Consider the following 13,428-nt stretch of genomic DNA (forward strand, 5'->3'; position numbering starts at 1 on the left):
GTCCTGCAACAAGAACTTAGGGAGCTAGGTAGCAGATTAAAAAGCAGGACCTCAAATGTTGTAATCTCTGAATTACTCCCAGTGCCACATGCTAGTGAGTAAAGGAATGGGAGGATAGAGCAGATGAATGTGTGGCTGAAGAGATGGTGCAGGAGGGAGGGCTTTAGTTTCCTGGATCACTGGGTCTATTTCCAGCGAAGGTGGGACCTGTACAAGTTGTACGGGTTGCACCTGAGCCAGAATGGGACCAACATCCTTGCTGGGAGGTTTGCTAGTGCTGTTTGTGGGGGGGGGGGGGGAGATTGGGATACAGAGTGGAGGTACAGTAGTGGGTGCACAACCAAATATAGAAGAGAAACTAAGTCAGTCTGGAAGGCAGTGCAAATATAGACCTGTTAAAGGCACAAGCGAATAATGCAAGGCTGGACTGCATCTATGTTAACGCAAGGAGTCTCACTATTAAGGCAGATGAATTGAGCGCATTGATTAACACATGGGAATATGATATTATTTCTATCACAGAGACATGGTTGAGGGAGGGGCAGGACTGGCAGCTCAATATTCCAGGGTACAGAATCTTCAGGCGCGACAGAGGAGGTGTAAAAGAGGAGGTGGCATTGCACTGCTGATCAAGGAGTCAATGACTGCAGTAAGGAGGAATGATATCTTAGAAGGTTCCTCAAATGAGGCCATATGAGTAGAACTTAAAAAGGGGGCAATCACTTGGCTGGGAGTGTACTGCAGGCCTCCAAGCAATCGGAGAGATAGAGGAGCAGATATGTAGGCAAATCTCAGAAAGGTGTAAAAATAATAGGGTAATAATAGCAGGGGATTTCAACTTCCCCAATATTAACTGGGATAGTCTCAGTGCAAAAGGCTTAAAGGGGGCCGAATTCTTAAAGTGCATACAGGAGAGCTTTTTGAGCCAGCACGTAGAAAGTTCTACAAGAGATGGGGCAGTACCGGACATAATCCTAGGGAATGAAGCCGGACAAATAGTAGAAGTGTCAGTGGGGGATCATTTTGGGGACAGTGACCATAAAAGATTTAAGGTAGTTATGGAAAAGGACAAAGATGGACCAGAAATAAAGGTACTGAATTGGGGGAAGGCTGATTTCAATATGATAAAACAGGATCTGGCCAAAATGGACTGGGAGCAGCTACTTGTAGGAAAGTCTACATCAGACCAGTGGGAGTCATTCAAAAAGGAAATAGTGAGAATTCATGGCCAACATGCACCCGTTAAGGTGAAGGGTAGGACCAACAAGCCCAGAGAACCCTGGATGTCAAGGGATATAGAGGATTGGTAAGGAAAAAAAAAGAGGCTTATGGCAGATTCAGCGTGCTGAAAACAGCGGAGGCCCTAGGAGTATAGAAAGTGTAGGGTGGGGGTGGGGGGGGTACCTAAAAAAAGTAATTAGGAGAGCAAAGAGGGATGAAAAAACACTGGCAAGCAAGATAAAGGAAAATGTCAAGGCGTTTTATAAGTATATTAAGGGCAAGAAGATAACTAGGGAAAGAGTAGGGCCCATTAGGGACCAAAGTGGCAATCTGTGTGTGGAGCCGGAGGACGTAGGTGAGGTTTTAAATTATTACTTTTCATCTGTGTTCACTATGGAGAAGGACGACGTAGGTGTAGAGGGGGATTGTGATATACTTGAACAAATTAGCATTGAAAGGGAGGAGGTATCAGCGGTTTTAGCTGGCTTAAAAGTGGATAAATCCCCAGGCCCAGATGAGATGTATCCCAGGCTGCTATGTGAGACAAATCCTCTCTGGCCACAGGAGAGGTACCAGAGGACTGGAGGACAGTGAATATGGTACCATTATTCAAGAAGGGTAGCAAGGATAAACCAGGTAATTACAGGCCAGTGACTAACTTCAGTGGTAGGGAAACTATTGGAAAAAAATCTGAGGTAGAGCATGGCTACCCGACCTGAACCTGATGGGACCTGACGACATGTGTTGGGCTCGGGTCGGGTTGCTCTTCCGGATCAGACACACTATCATCCCTCCAGTACATAGCTCTAATTTTAATGTACTTTTTAAACAACATTTCAAGTCCAGTTACAGTTTTTGCTGCTTATCTGCACAAGCTTAAAAAGTGAAAAACGGAAGCTAGGTTAACTGAACATTCTGGTGGTCGGGTCGGGTTGGGTTGAGCGCAGGAAAAAATGAATGGACTTGGGCCGGATTGGACGTAGTTCTATCGGGCTCGGTTCGGGTTTCATTTGCAGACCCAAGCAGGCCTTTATTCTGAGGGACTGGATTAATCTCCACTTGGAGAGGCAGGGATTAATCAAGGATAGTCTGCATGGCTTTGTCAGGGAGAGATCATGTCTAACTAACTTGATTGAATTTTTTGAGGAGGTGACTCGATGTGTAGATGAGGGTAAAGCAGTTAATGTAGTCTACATGGATTTCAGTAAGGCTTTTGACAACCAATCTCCCATGCGGGACCTTGGTTAAGATGATAAGAGCCCATGGGATTCAGGGCAATTTGGTAAATTGGATCCAAAATTGGCTTAGTGGCAGGAAGTGATGGTCGAGGGCTGTTTTTGCAAGTGGAAGCCTGTGACCAGTGGTGTACCACAGGGATTGGTGCTGGGATCCTTGCTGTTTGTAGTGTACATTAATGACTTAGACATGAATATAGGAGGCACGATCAGTAAGTTCGCAGATGACACAAAAATTGGTGGTGTCGTAAAGTGAGGAGGAAAGCCTTAGATTACAGGACGACATCGATGGGCTGGTAAGATGGGCAGAGCAGTGGCAAATGGAATTTAATCCTGAAAAGTGTGAGGTGATACATTTTGGGAGGACTAACAAGGCAAAGGAATATACAATGGATGGTAGGACCTAAGGAAGTACAGAGGTTCAGAAGGACCTTGGTGTACTTGCCCACAGATCACTGAAGGCAGCAGCACAGGTAGCTAAGGTAGTTAGGAAGGCATATGGGATACTTGCCTTATTAGCCGAGGCATAGAATATAAGAGCAGGGAGGTAATGATGGAGCTGTATAAAACACTGGTTAGGCCTCAGCTGGGGTACTGTGTCCAGTTCTGGTTGCCACACCATAGGAAGGATGTGATTGCACTAGAGAGGGTGCAGAGGAGATTCACCAGGATGTTGCCTGGGCTGGAGCATTTCAGCTATGAAGAGAGACTGGATAGGCTAGGGTTGCTTTCCTTAGAGCAGAGAAGGCTGAGGGGGGACCTGATTGAGTTATACAAAATTATGAGGGTCAAAGATAGGGTAGATAGGAAGAAACTTTTTCCCTTAGTGGAGGTGTTAATAACCTGGTGGCATAGATTTAAGGTAAGGGACAGGAGATTTAGAGGGGATTTGAGGAAAAAAAATTTCACCCAGAGAGTGGTTGGAATCTGGAACGCACTGCCTGAAGGGGTGGTAGAGGCAAGAACCCTCACAACATTTAAGAAGTATTTAGATAAGCACTTGAAACACCATGGCCGGAATGTTTCACTTACCAGTGGCCCCGGGGCTGAAATGCCCGAAGTGGATCAGGCCCCCGATCCCGCTCCGCGTCGCCTGGCCGCTGGCATCACGCGCTGATCAGCTAATCAGCGGGCCCGCTGCGCAAGTCCGAAAAGAAATGGCGCGCGCGGGCGGGAACTTCAGCATCATTGGGGGCGGGGCCACATACACGGAAGGCTGATCGTAAGCCCTACATAAAGGATTACTGATTTTAAACAGAGCAGTGAGTTCCCCATTTGATGTAAAGGAAGATACAACTGTGTTAAGGTCTGGAGATTTCAAAGGCTCCATACCATGAAACACAGAAAGACTGGGAGACAAAAATATTGCTGTTAGAGGTGATGGAGGGCTGAAGCAATCGCATTGCCCCCCGATTTTCTGACGATTCACTGCAGGTCCTCCTCCAGGCCGTTGAGGAGAGGAGAGACATTCTGTTCATCTCAGATGGGAGAAGGAGACCCTCTGAAGTGACCAAGAGGGCCTGGCTGGAGGTTGCAGAGGAGGTCAGCAGCTGAGGCGTACTAAGGCGTACATGGATGCAGGGCCGCAAGCACCTCAATGACCTGCTTCGCTCTGCCCGGGTAAGGGGCATTCCTCATTCATCTAATCGGTTATGTGCCAAGGGAGGTTTTTTGTGTACCCATGATGCAATGTGGAAGCCCTGTATGATCAATGCCTGGCTGCTGCCTTGAAATGGGATGCATGATGGGCAAGTCTGAGATGAACGCTGATGCTGTGGTGTTAAAGTTGCGCCCAACACTGTCACAGCAGTGAAATGCAACACCAACCCTTTGGGTGACAGCGTCATATGCCATTGACTATGTATAAAATAGGTATCTTTGTTTATTCAGGAAAAGAGGGCACACAATGCCCGGGAGAGGTCACGTACTGGTGGCAGCGTAGCCACCCAGGCATTCCTCACCAGAATGGAGGAGGATGCCTTAACTATAGCAGGGGAGGAAGGAGGACGCGCCATGGCAGATGGCGAGGCCGGTGTACCTGGCCATGAGAGTGAGTGTTGCAGAATGTGGTGTAACACTTCATTGTGGCAGGGGGAGACTGTGCTACCGTGCCAATGATTTGGTGAATGTCAAATGCACTGAATGTTTCCCTCAATTCTAACATCACCCAGATGTAACCATGCTGGAGGCACAAACTTGTGCTTAACTCTGGATTGATGATGAAACTGATCACAATGCTTTTCCCAACAGGTGAAACCCAGCATGTGCCAGGAAGCGTTACTGTTGCCCGACCATCCACCTCTGAGGTGGAGGAGGGCGCCTCAGAGGGCCCACCGTCACATCATACTGACACTTCGGTTGGGATGACTGTGTCTGGGGAATCAATGTCACATACTGGTGTGAGCACAGCACAGTTGCCGGGCGAGACACCACAGGCAGAATCGGCCGATGCATCACACACTCGGAGGAGAGTGGGATGCCAGACTAATGCAGAGCCACAAGCTGATGACGTGCCTCTGAGATCATCCTTTCATTGGACGATGTTGCAGGTGCAGAATGCGGTCCATGGAAATCTGGCGGAGTTGGCTGAGACGTTGCGCGCTATGACTCACACTCTGGAGACATCCATCCAAAGTATGAGTTCAGCAAACTCACAGGCCTTTGAACATCTGGCTTCCTCCATTGATAGACTGGCGGCTGCAGTGGAGGGACCAGTTCTTCATGCAATTCGGGACCTCAGAGCGACTGTGGCCTCCCTGGACCAGAGCATCAGAGAGCATAATCTGATGTGACTGCGTCAGGTTGAGGACACTCAGCGCTCTGATGCCACCATTGAGGACCACCAGAGCCTCACGAGGGCACAGAGGTAGCAGATCGCATATGGGAGCTCCTCTCACGGTGCTTCTGATGCATCCTGCAGCTCCTTGCACCCTCTGCCAGGGACATGTGAACCGCTAAATCCCAGGGTGATAGACAGTGCTCATGATATTTGTCATGAGAACCCTGAGATGCCAGTGCCCTCACGGCCACGAGCATGCAGAGGACGTCTGCCCAAGTCATCAAAAGCAGGGCGGCAACAAGATCAGCCACCTGCCTCTGGTAAGTCTGGTGGCGAGGGATCACGCACACGAATGAGCACGCGTAAACGGATTCAGAAAACACTTTAATTTCACGACTGGTGCACTGGGTGACTTGAAGTACATTTATTTGATTTGTTAAATAATAGTGTTTGATTAAATTGGAGATTTTATCATTGGACATGTCATTCCTGAAGTCAGATATTACATAGTTAGTCAACTCAAGTTGTCTCAAATGTGAGGCCACACACTTGGGTCGCATTCCTCATGATGTGATGGATTGGTTATTCACTTTGTCTTACCCCCTAAAGGTTAGAGATTTTGCACTGTCAGATCCTCACAATGATTAATGTCAAAAAGCAGATTGAAATGTGTGAAGATTTATATCATTTCAACTGAAACGCATTCCAATAGAGATTCTCTTGTTTCTCTACAATTAGAGCCAAGTTACATTCAGTTTCCTCTCCATGATCATCATTAGACTGATGCCCATCTTCCTCATCAGAAACGTCATCATCTGATGACACATCGCGCTGACATTGATCATCCTCTAGGGCATCTCCATGTTCAATCGCCAGGTTATGCAAGGCACAGCAGACGACAATGATTCTGGAAACCCTCGACGGTGCGTACTGCAGTGATCCACCAGAGCGGTCAAGACACCCAAATCTCATCTTTAGGAGGCCTATAGTTTGCTCGATTGTCACTCTGGTGGCCGCATGGCTCCCGTTGTACCGTTCCTCTGCCTCACCCCTTGGGTTCCTCACTGGTGTCATGAGCCATGTCTTCAGAGGATAACCCCTGTCACCAAGTATCCATCCCTCCATTCTGTGTGGAGGACTGAAAATTGCAGGCACCTGTGAGTTGTGGAGAATGAAAGAATCATGACAACTACCAGGGTAACGTGCACACACCTACATGATTCACTTCCGATGATCACAGAGGAGCTGAACATTCATTGAATGCAATCCCTTGCGGTTCATGAATGCCCCCGACTGTCCAGCTGGTGCTCTAAGGGCCACATGAGTACAGTCTATCACGCCCTGTACCATTGGGAAGCCAGATATAATGCTGAAGCCTCTGGCTCTCTCAGCCTGACTGGTGTTGTCTGTCTTGAACGTGATGAAATGGTCAGCACGTTGAAACAATGCATCAGTCACAACCTTTATGCAATGGTGCGCTGCTGATTGCGAGACACTGCACAAGTCTGCAGCTGAGACTAGGAAGGAGCCAGACGCATAGAAGTTAAGAGCTACTGTGACCTTTAGAGCGACTGGCATTGGATGGCCACCGAGACAGTTTGATGCAACATCCAATGCCATCTCACAAAGAGATGTGACACTCTCCCGTGACAGCCGCAATTTTCTTCTGCACTGGCGTTCTGACAGTTGCAGGTAGTTCAGACGCGGTCGGTATGCCCTTACTACTGGGTAGGCACATCTCCTGACATTTGGTCACTCCCGGGCGACTCTGCGAACTACTCTCCCTCCAGCAGCACGAGGATGCACTGGTGCAGCTTGCTGTACGTTTCCCTGACCATTTGTGCTTCTGTCACTCATTGAATCACTGTCCTCCTCATCTGATGATCCACCTCCGGAGTGAACAATTCCCATTGTTGAACAGCAGAACAAATGCTTTGACCACAGGTAATAGCTTCCAGCTTTTGTGACTGGCTCACTTCAGGTACTTCCTTCAGGCAATAACTAATATTACATGGGTCCCTATCAGCAGTGCATAACATTCAGATTAAATCTTCTGCACAACCTGCATGTTACAACCCTTGTTAGGACACACAAATAATATCAGCATTAATAAAGTTCAATAAATTCATTTTTACCTCCAACTCCCTCATGAATCAATGCCTGCCAGCCTTTTGAACCTGCCGGGTTCCCGACACGCCCCACGACCAGATTAATGACTGTAAAATCTCTGTCAATTGGATTCTGAATTACCTTAATTACTTCTCAATTGATGTTAGTCGAGCGGCGAGCGCAAACTCGATCGCGCCCGACTTCCCACGCTGGTTAAATTGCGTCAGCGCGTAATAACGCCGGGGACCCGGCCCGACGTCTTCGCGCGCCATTTTTCCCTCCGCACAACCCCGATGGGACCCAATACTTAATGGTAAAATTCCAGCCCACAGCACCATCGCATACAAGGCTATGGGCCAAGTGCCGGAAAATGGGATTAGAATAGCTAGGTGCTTGATGGCTGGCATGGACATGATGGGCCGAAGAGTCTGTTTCTGTTCTGTATAACTCTATGACTCTATTACTCTATGACTGGCCTTATGATGAACACCCAAATCCCACGAATTAATGAAAAAATTCTATAAGTTGTAGTCCACAGCAGGTGGGGCTAAAGTAACCATAATCAGAAGAGGAGAAGTTACATTTAAGTACAAGCCAAATAAATAAAATAAATTGCTGGAGTGACAATTTGTTACTTATAGACAGCCATTTTCATCTAACTTCTCCAAGTTTGCAGAAAAAGATCAAATCAATAAGGAACAATGGTTACCACGGTCGCTGAGATCATGTTGCGTTTAGCATTAAGGAGGGGCTCAGGAAGGGGGGAGCGGGGAGAGGCGGGGTGCAAAATTAAAGCTTGAAGATCATTTTATCAATGGAGCTCTCATGAATCCTCACAAAAATAAGGTATTACATAAAAATTCTGTACCATTGTTTTGTACTTGGTCACAGAATACATTATGATATTTCTCATAATTTAATATGTAGTTTAAGCAATTCTCACCCATCTGTTACAGACTTACCCACAGATATCCATGTTCCATTGAAAACGAGTTAGGTGCATTAGATGCATTGCAGCATTCTGGGTTATGAATAGCACATTCAACCTAAAAAATAAAATGCACCACTTTAAGAGTGTGCTTTTCACAAGTTGGCATCGTTTCACACTGGTAGGCTATGTGACGGGAATGGGAGAGTGGGAGATCACAGCTTATCCTGTTTTTATTCAATGTTTACACATGCATGTTTTCTAGCGGGGGATCACTCCAGAGCGAGCAGAATCAGGAACCTCTGCTGATTTATTTTCTTTCTATCTTGCCTTTGGACACCAAGGTAAATTGTCACCATGCCTGTTGATGGCGTGACCAAGATCTGCACAGACTGGGGATCTTCTTAGCCTGTTGGTCTACCATCAACATGTGCCGCATTTACCCAAAAGAAAGTTTACTAAGTGAGTGCTTTATGATTACCATTGAGCTCTTCAAGCTGCATGCCAAAACTAAGAGACTCCAAGCAAAGATGGTGTTATAAGAATGACTGCATAGTTTCCAACATATGGTGAGAACAATCTTCTGTTATTGAATGTATTAGCAAACTTCTTGTTTCCAGGCCAAAGAAAGCGCACAACAGATCCTGTTACCCTATGACACGTGGCAGTTTCTTTGACTATAAATGTACCTTACATATACTTCAGGCATGGAAACAAATCCTTCACCTTAATAAAGCAAGCATGATAGATGCAAAAATTATACTATTATAAAAGACTATTTAAAACAATTACTGTGGAATTCAGTTATAGTGGTCTATTTGGACAGCTCCCCAAATGGTTACTAAATATGAGGATGACTCTTTATTTGTGCAATCTAACAAGTCCAGCAAGCTCCATTTACCAAGCAACTTTTCAAACTCCCATTAAGCGCTCAAACTCCAGTTAACTGTTACAGAAAACACAAATAAAGGAGATAAAAGTGCAGGTGCTGGAAATGTGAAAAAAACATAGAATACTGGAAACACTCAGCATCAGCGGAAAGAACATACAAGTTAACATTTCAGGTGTGGCCCCTTCGTCAGAGCAGCTGCACTTACTGAAAGAACTCGGAGTATGAAATTTTAATACTCATTCAAACAATTTTATTTTGTTAGCTGGTGGTCTGACATGCTCGGAAAGCTACCAATATTCTTTAGCTACCAAGGGGGTAAAATCGGTCTTTGGTGGTAACACAAAACAGGCATCAGTAAATTGGCAGCATTTTTCAATGACCTTTTCAATGAAGCCAATTCACAATCATCCGTTCAGCACAAATTACATGCCTCCAAACTAAACCGCGGAGTAATCCAGATAAATGGGTGCTTTCTTTTATAGGATTTGAAATGCATACATTTTCCCTAGAGGGACACATCTCAATTACCTAATTGCAGAGAACTTGGGTACAGATTGCTAATTGCCATGGCTTAGGGATCTGCAAGTTTGTGCAGAGCTGCTAAAATTTAAGAACTAAAGTCACAGCTTATCAAAGTACCTAGGTTAACATTTCATTGCTTGTCCAGTTAAGATCAACCTAGTCATAAGATCAACAGCTTGCAAGATTATCTGCAGCCGAGTGGGTAGAATTCCAGTCCCTAGTGATAGGTTGACTCCTCCAGGTCCTGTTGTTGAGTCAGGCTGGCTGGTCATTTATTATTAGTGACTTGGAGTACTGAAAACATGGCTGACTGAGATAGTGGAACATAGACTCTGCTACAAAGGATCAACTTGGATCTTAATACCCCATTATTAATCATGTCATCTTGGAGCCCAAGGACTCCAAAGACACTCCACTTAACTAATCAATACTGAGTAAGACTGAGTCTAAAAGTAGGCAAAGTTGATCCATTAAGCTGTCTACTCACTATGCTCTGGCCTAGTAAGTTTGGCTTTATCAGTAGATTGACCTATTAATTGCACTTTGCAAATTTACTTCAGGAACTCAAAAGTGTAGTTTCTTTGGGACTTTAAACAGAATTTATTGGTACACAGGTTTATAATCCGGTCTATGGCTGGAATCAGATAACCATCACTAATACGGAACGTTTAAATCTCACCTTGAACTCTTGGAGTTTTGACATCATTACAGGCATGTGTCTGACAAGAAGTGGATGCTTTTGCCGCTTTATTTGTTTTCCATCATCTTCTGCACAAAACCAGCCCAGCTGGTTTTCATCTCCTATTTCAAGGAAGGGGGAAAGAAGAAAATAACTTTGAAAAGTTACTATTTGTATTTCTTCACATCCTGAAAACTAGTTATAATAGAAATTTCAGAGGCATATTAATAGATCATGCAGATCATACCAATTATTCAATTCACATGCTCCATTTTGAGAAAAAAACGTTCTAATTCTGACATTTCAAAAATCAGAATTTTACCCAAGTGATCATAACTTTTCATTTATTCCTTATATGGAGATATTTGTGCTTTAAGGCACACAGTTGGGTGTTAACTGTGGAATCCAAAATATTAACAGAAAAAAAAAATCACTTATTTGAGTATCAATGTCCATCTTCTGCCAGTGAAATCTTACCAAGGGCCAATTTGGCCATCTGTAAACTACTATTCCAGGAGAGTTTGTTTGTTGGAGTAAATGTATTAAACACCGCTGTGAAGAATGAAGGCCTTCCAGATCTGCAAAAAAAAAGACATTTGAAAGTATTATTTAAAAGGTGGAGTTGACTCCATTTCAAAAATGTTGAAAAGGTTACTGATTAAGAAAATTATTGAATATGGTACCTTAATTTAAAATAGTAGCTTTGACTTCTGTTAGCACTGAAAGATGCATTAGATATCACTTACATATGGTGTCCAACTGGTTAGGCACAATTGCAAGATGTGCTCTATGACAAAATACATCTCTTCAAAATACTGAGCTAAATATTGCCTTTTGCACACATGTGTGGTCTTGATATTTTTCTGCAATTTGGAACATATATCGTGACATCTATACACTTCCAAATGTTTTTCCCATGCACAACTTATTTGTGTTTACCAGGTCAGTGCTTCCAAACACTTGTCCTCAATTGGTCTCATTAAAGAGCTTTTAAAAAAGCATCAATGACAGTAATAAAATTTAAGACTGAAGAAACCAAATGAAATATATATTACACCCTGAAATGGGGTCACTAATGATACATTCCAAGTCTTTGAAATGTTATTACTAATCCTTTGATCTGCATGATACTGTGAATAGTGTCATTGTAATTTCTGCAGTTGGCACTGGAGCATTTTTATTCTCATGCAACAGAACAGAAATAAAAATTGATGTTAAAAAAACGTACACCGTCCTTGAAGAATTTAAACCTTCATACTGCCCCAGAGCTCCAAATCCATGTCCTTGGACTTCCTCACTTATAATTAAAACAGAAAGTAAACTTCACATATATTGGCTTATTCAAAAAAAAATCATATTTTAATGTATTGTAAGAAATAGGTAGCATTCCAAAAGTAAAAAAATGACTAAACAAGAGTCTGTTGTATATTTGTCATGTACCCATAATACAGGCATTATCTAAACCTTTGAGAAAGCTTAGCCAATACCTGGATGTCAGTCTGAGACAAGCTTATTCAACGTAAAATTGAATTTCAAACAGTACAATTTCAGAGAGATGTCAAGATTCAACAGGTGAACTCTGAACGAAAATGATGGCTGTAACACGTAAAAAGTATTTAATTTATGAATCCAAAAATTAAAGAAGGCTATTATTCAGTAATGATGTGGCAATCTCAAATGATTGATAAACATTTGAAAAATAAAGTAATTCCAATCTGCCTATGGGATCCCTGTGTTCTCAGTATCAGAATATGCTCAATACCAACTTGTCTGGTTTTCCAGGCAGCTGCAGTTGAATTCTACAGCGATCCGCAGCTCTTATTTCTTCTTCTTTTTTAAATACAAGTTTCTGAAGACCAGCTGTCCAGTCCTGGCTCACGATTGGATTCAAATTCTGTAACAAAGATTTACAAACCAGAAGACTTGAATTTAGGGGATTAGATCAGTTCCTCGGTATCAAGAAACTCAAAGGCACATTTAATATGAATTTAGCAGATAGTACTGGGAAAGCACCTCCAGAGGCACAATTGCACACAGTATACTTGCATTTTTCTGATGACCTTTGTAGCTCCTTTTAGACTTATGAGCTTAAAAAAACACTAAGATGCTACATGCAAATACTAAATATTAAAAAAATTAACTTGTTGTTATGTGATTGCTGTTTACAGACTGAAGCTCACTGGACAATAAATTATTTTTGATGTCAAATGCTCAACATTACTCAATACTCTTTAAAACTTGCTGCTGTAGATTTTATCAGATTATTTAAGAATATAAGAAAATGTGAAATAACAAAATCAGTTAGTTCACCAAACCCACAGCTTCCAAAAAGTATGTGCAATTTTCCATGTTCTGAACTCTGTACGAGCTGATTAATTCCCCTAGAGACATGAAAAACCAGACACAGCATTTTCAACAAGATAAAGCTACATGCTTACAGCATTACAACCAGGTGAGAAAGGGGACTAGGGTTCCCTCTCAGCCTTCACCTGATCTACCGTAACAAGGTTTAATTTTAAACACACTGTGTCTTAGCTCCCCCTTGGTGAATCCTTGTTCACTGCTTTCCAATTATAAGGCAAAGAAACCAGCACAAACAGGTTTTCCTAGGTTTAAAGAAGAAAGGTTGAAATTTATTAAACTTAAACTCTAATTCAGTTAACACCTAGGGATACTCGACGCATCCACGCAAGCATGCATACACGATACACACATGCAGATGGATACAGAAAAGAGTAGAAGAAATAAAGTGGAAAAGTTTGAGGCAATCTCTGAAGAGGGTACAGAGTTCAGAACATGGAAAATTGCACATACATTTTGGAAGCTGTGGGTTTGGTGAACTAACTGATTTTATTATTTCACATTTTCTTATATTCTTAAATAATCTGATAAAATCTACAGCAGCAAGTTTTAAAGAGTATTGAGTAATGTTCTTCAAGCTCACTGTACAGTTCTTGACTGTAGGTAGATCTTGCTCTTCATTGGGGCCCAATATTCTTCTTAAACCTTGTTCACTGTAGGAGACTTTTCTCTCTTGGGGGTCAGGTGTCTTCAGTGGATTTG

General features: G+C 43.3%; 1 protein-coding gene across 4 annotated transcripts in view; it reads right to left on the minus strand.

The window, feature by feature from the left end:
• Positions 1-13,428, minus strand: part of arhgef10 (Rho guanine nucleotide exchange factor (GEF) 10) — a 346,362-nt gene that overhangs the window by 79,511 nt on the left and 253,423 nt on the right. For 2 of the 4 annotated variants that reach the window (XM_068021735.1, XM_068021744.1), the window contains exons 20-24: positions 12,132-12,259; positions 11,594-11,662; positions 10,843-10,943; positions 10,366-10,487; positions 8,307-8,390 (exon numbers count right to left, since the gene is read on the minus strand). In XM_068021735.1, coding sequence (XP_067877836.1) covers positions 8,307-8,390; positions 10,366-10,487; positions 10,843-10,943; positions 11,594-11,662; positions 12,132-12,259 — 504 coding nt within the window. Of the gene's footprint in view, positions 1-5,805; positions 6,391-8,306; positions 8,391-10,365; positions 10,488-10,842; positions 10,944-11,593; positions 11,663-12,131; positions 12,260-13,428 lie in introns of those variants that run through there. The other 2 variants (XM_068021762.1, XM_068021752.1) reach the window with 2 other exon arrangements.

Source organism: Heterodontus francisci, chromosome 3 (genome assembly GCF_036365525.1).
Source record: "Heterodontus francisci isolate sHetFra1 chromosome 3, sHetFra1.hap1, whole genome shotgun sequence".
NCBI classification, from domain to species: Eukaryota; Metazoa; Chordata; class Chondrichthyes; order Heterodontiformes; family Heterodontidae; genus Heterodontus; species Heterodontus francisci.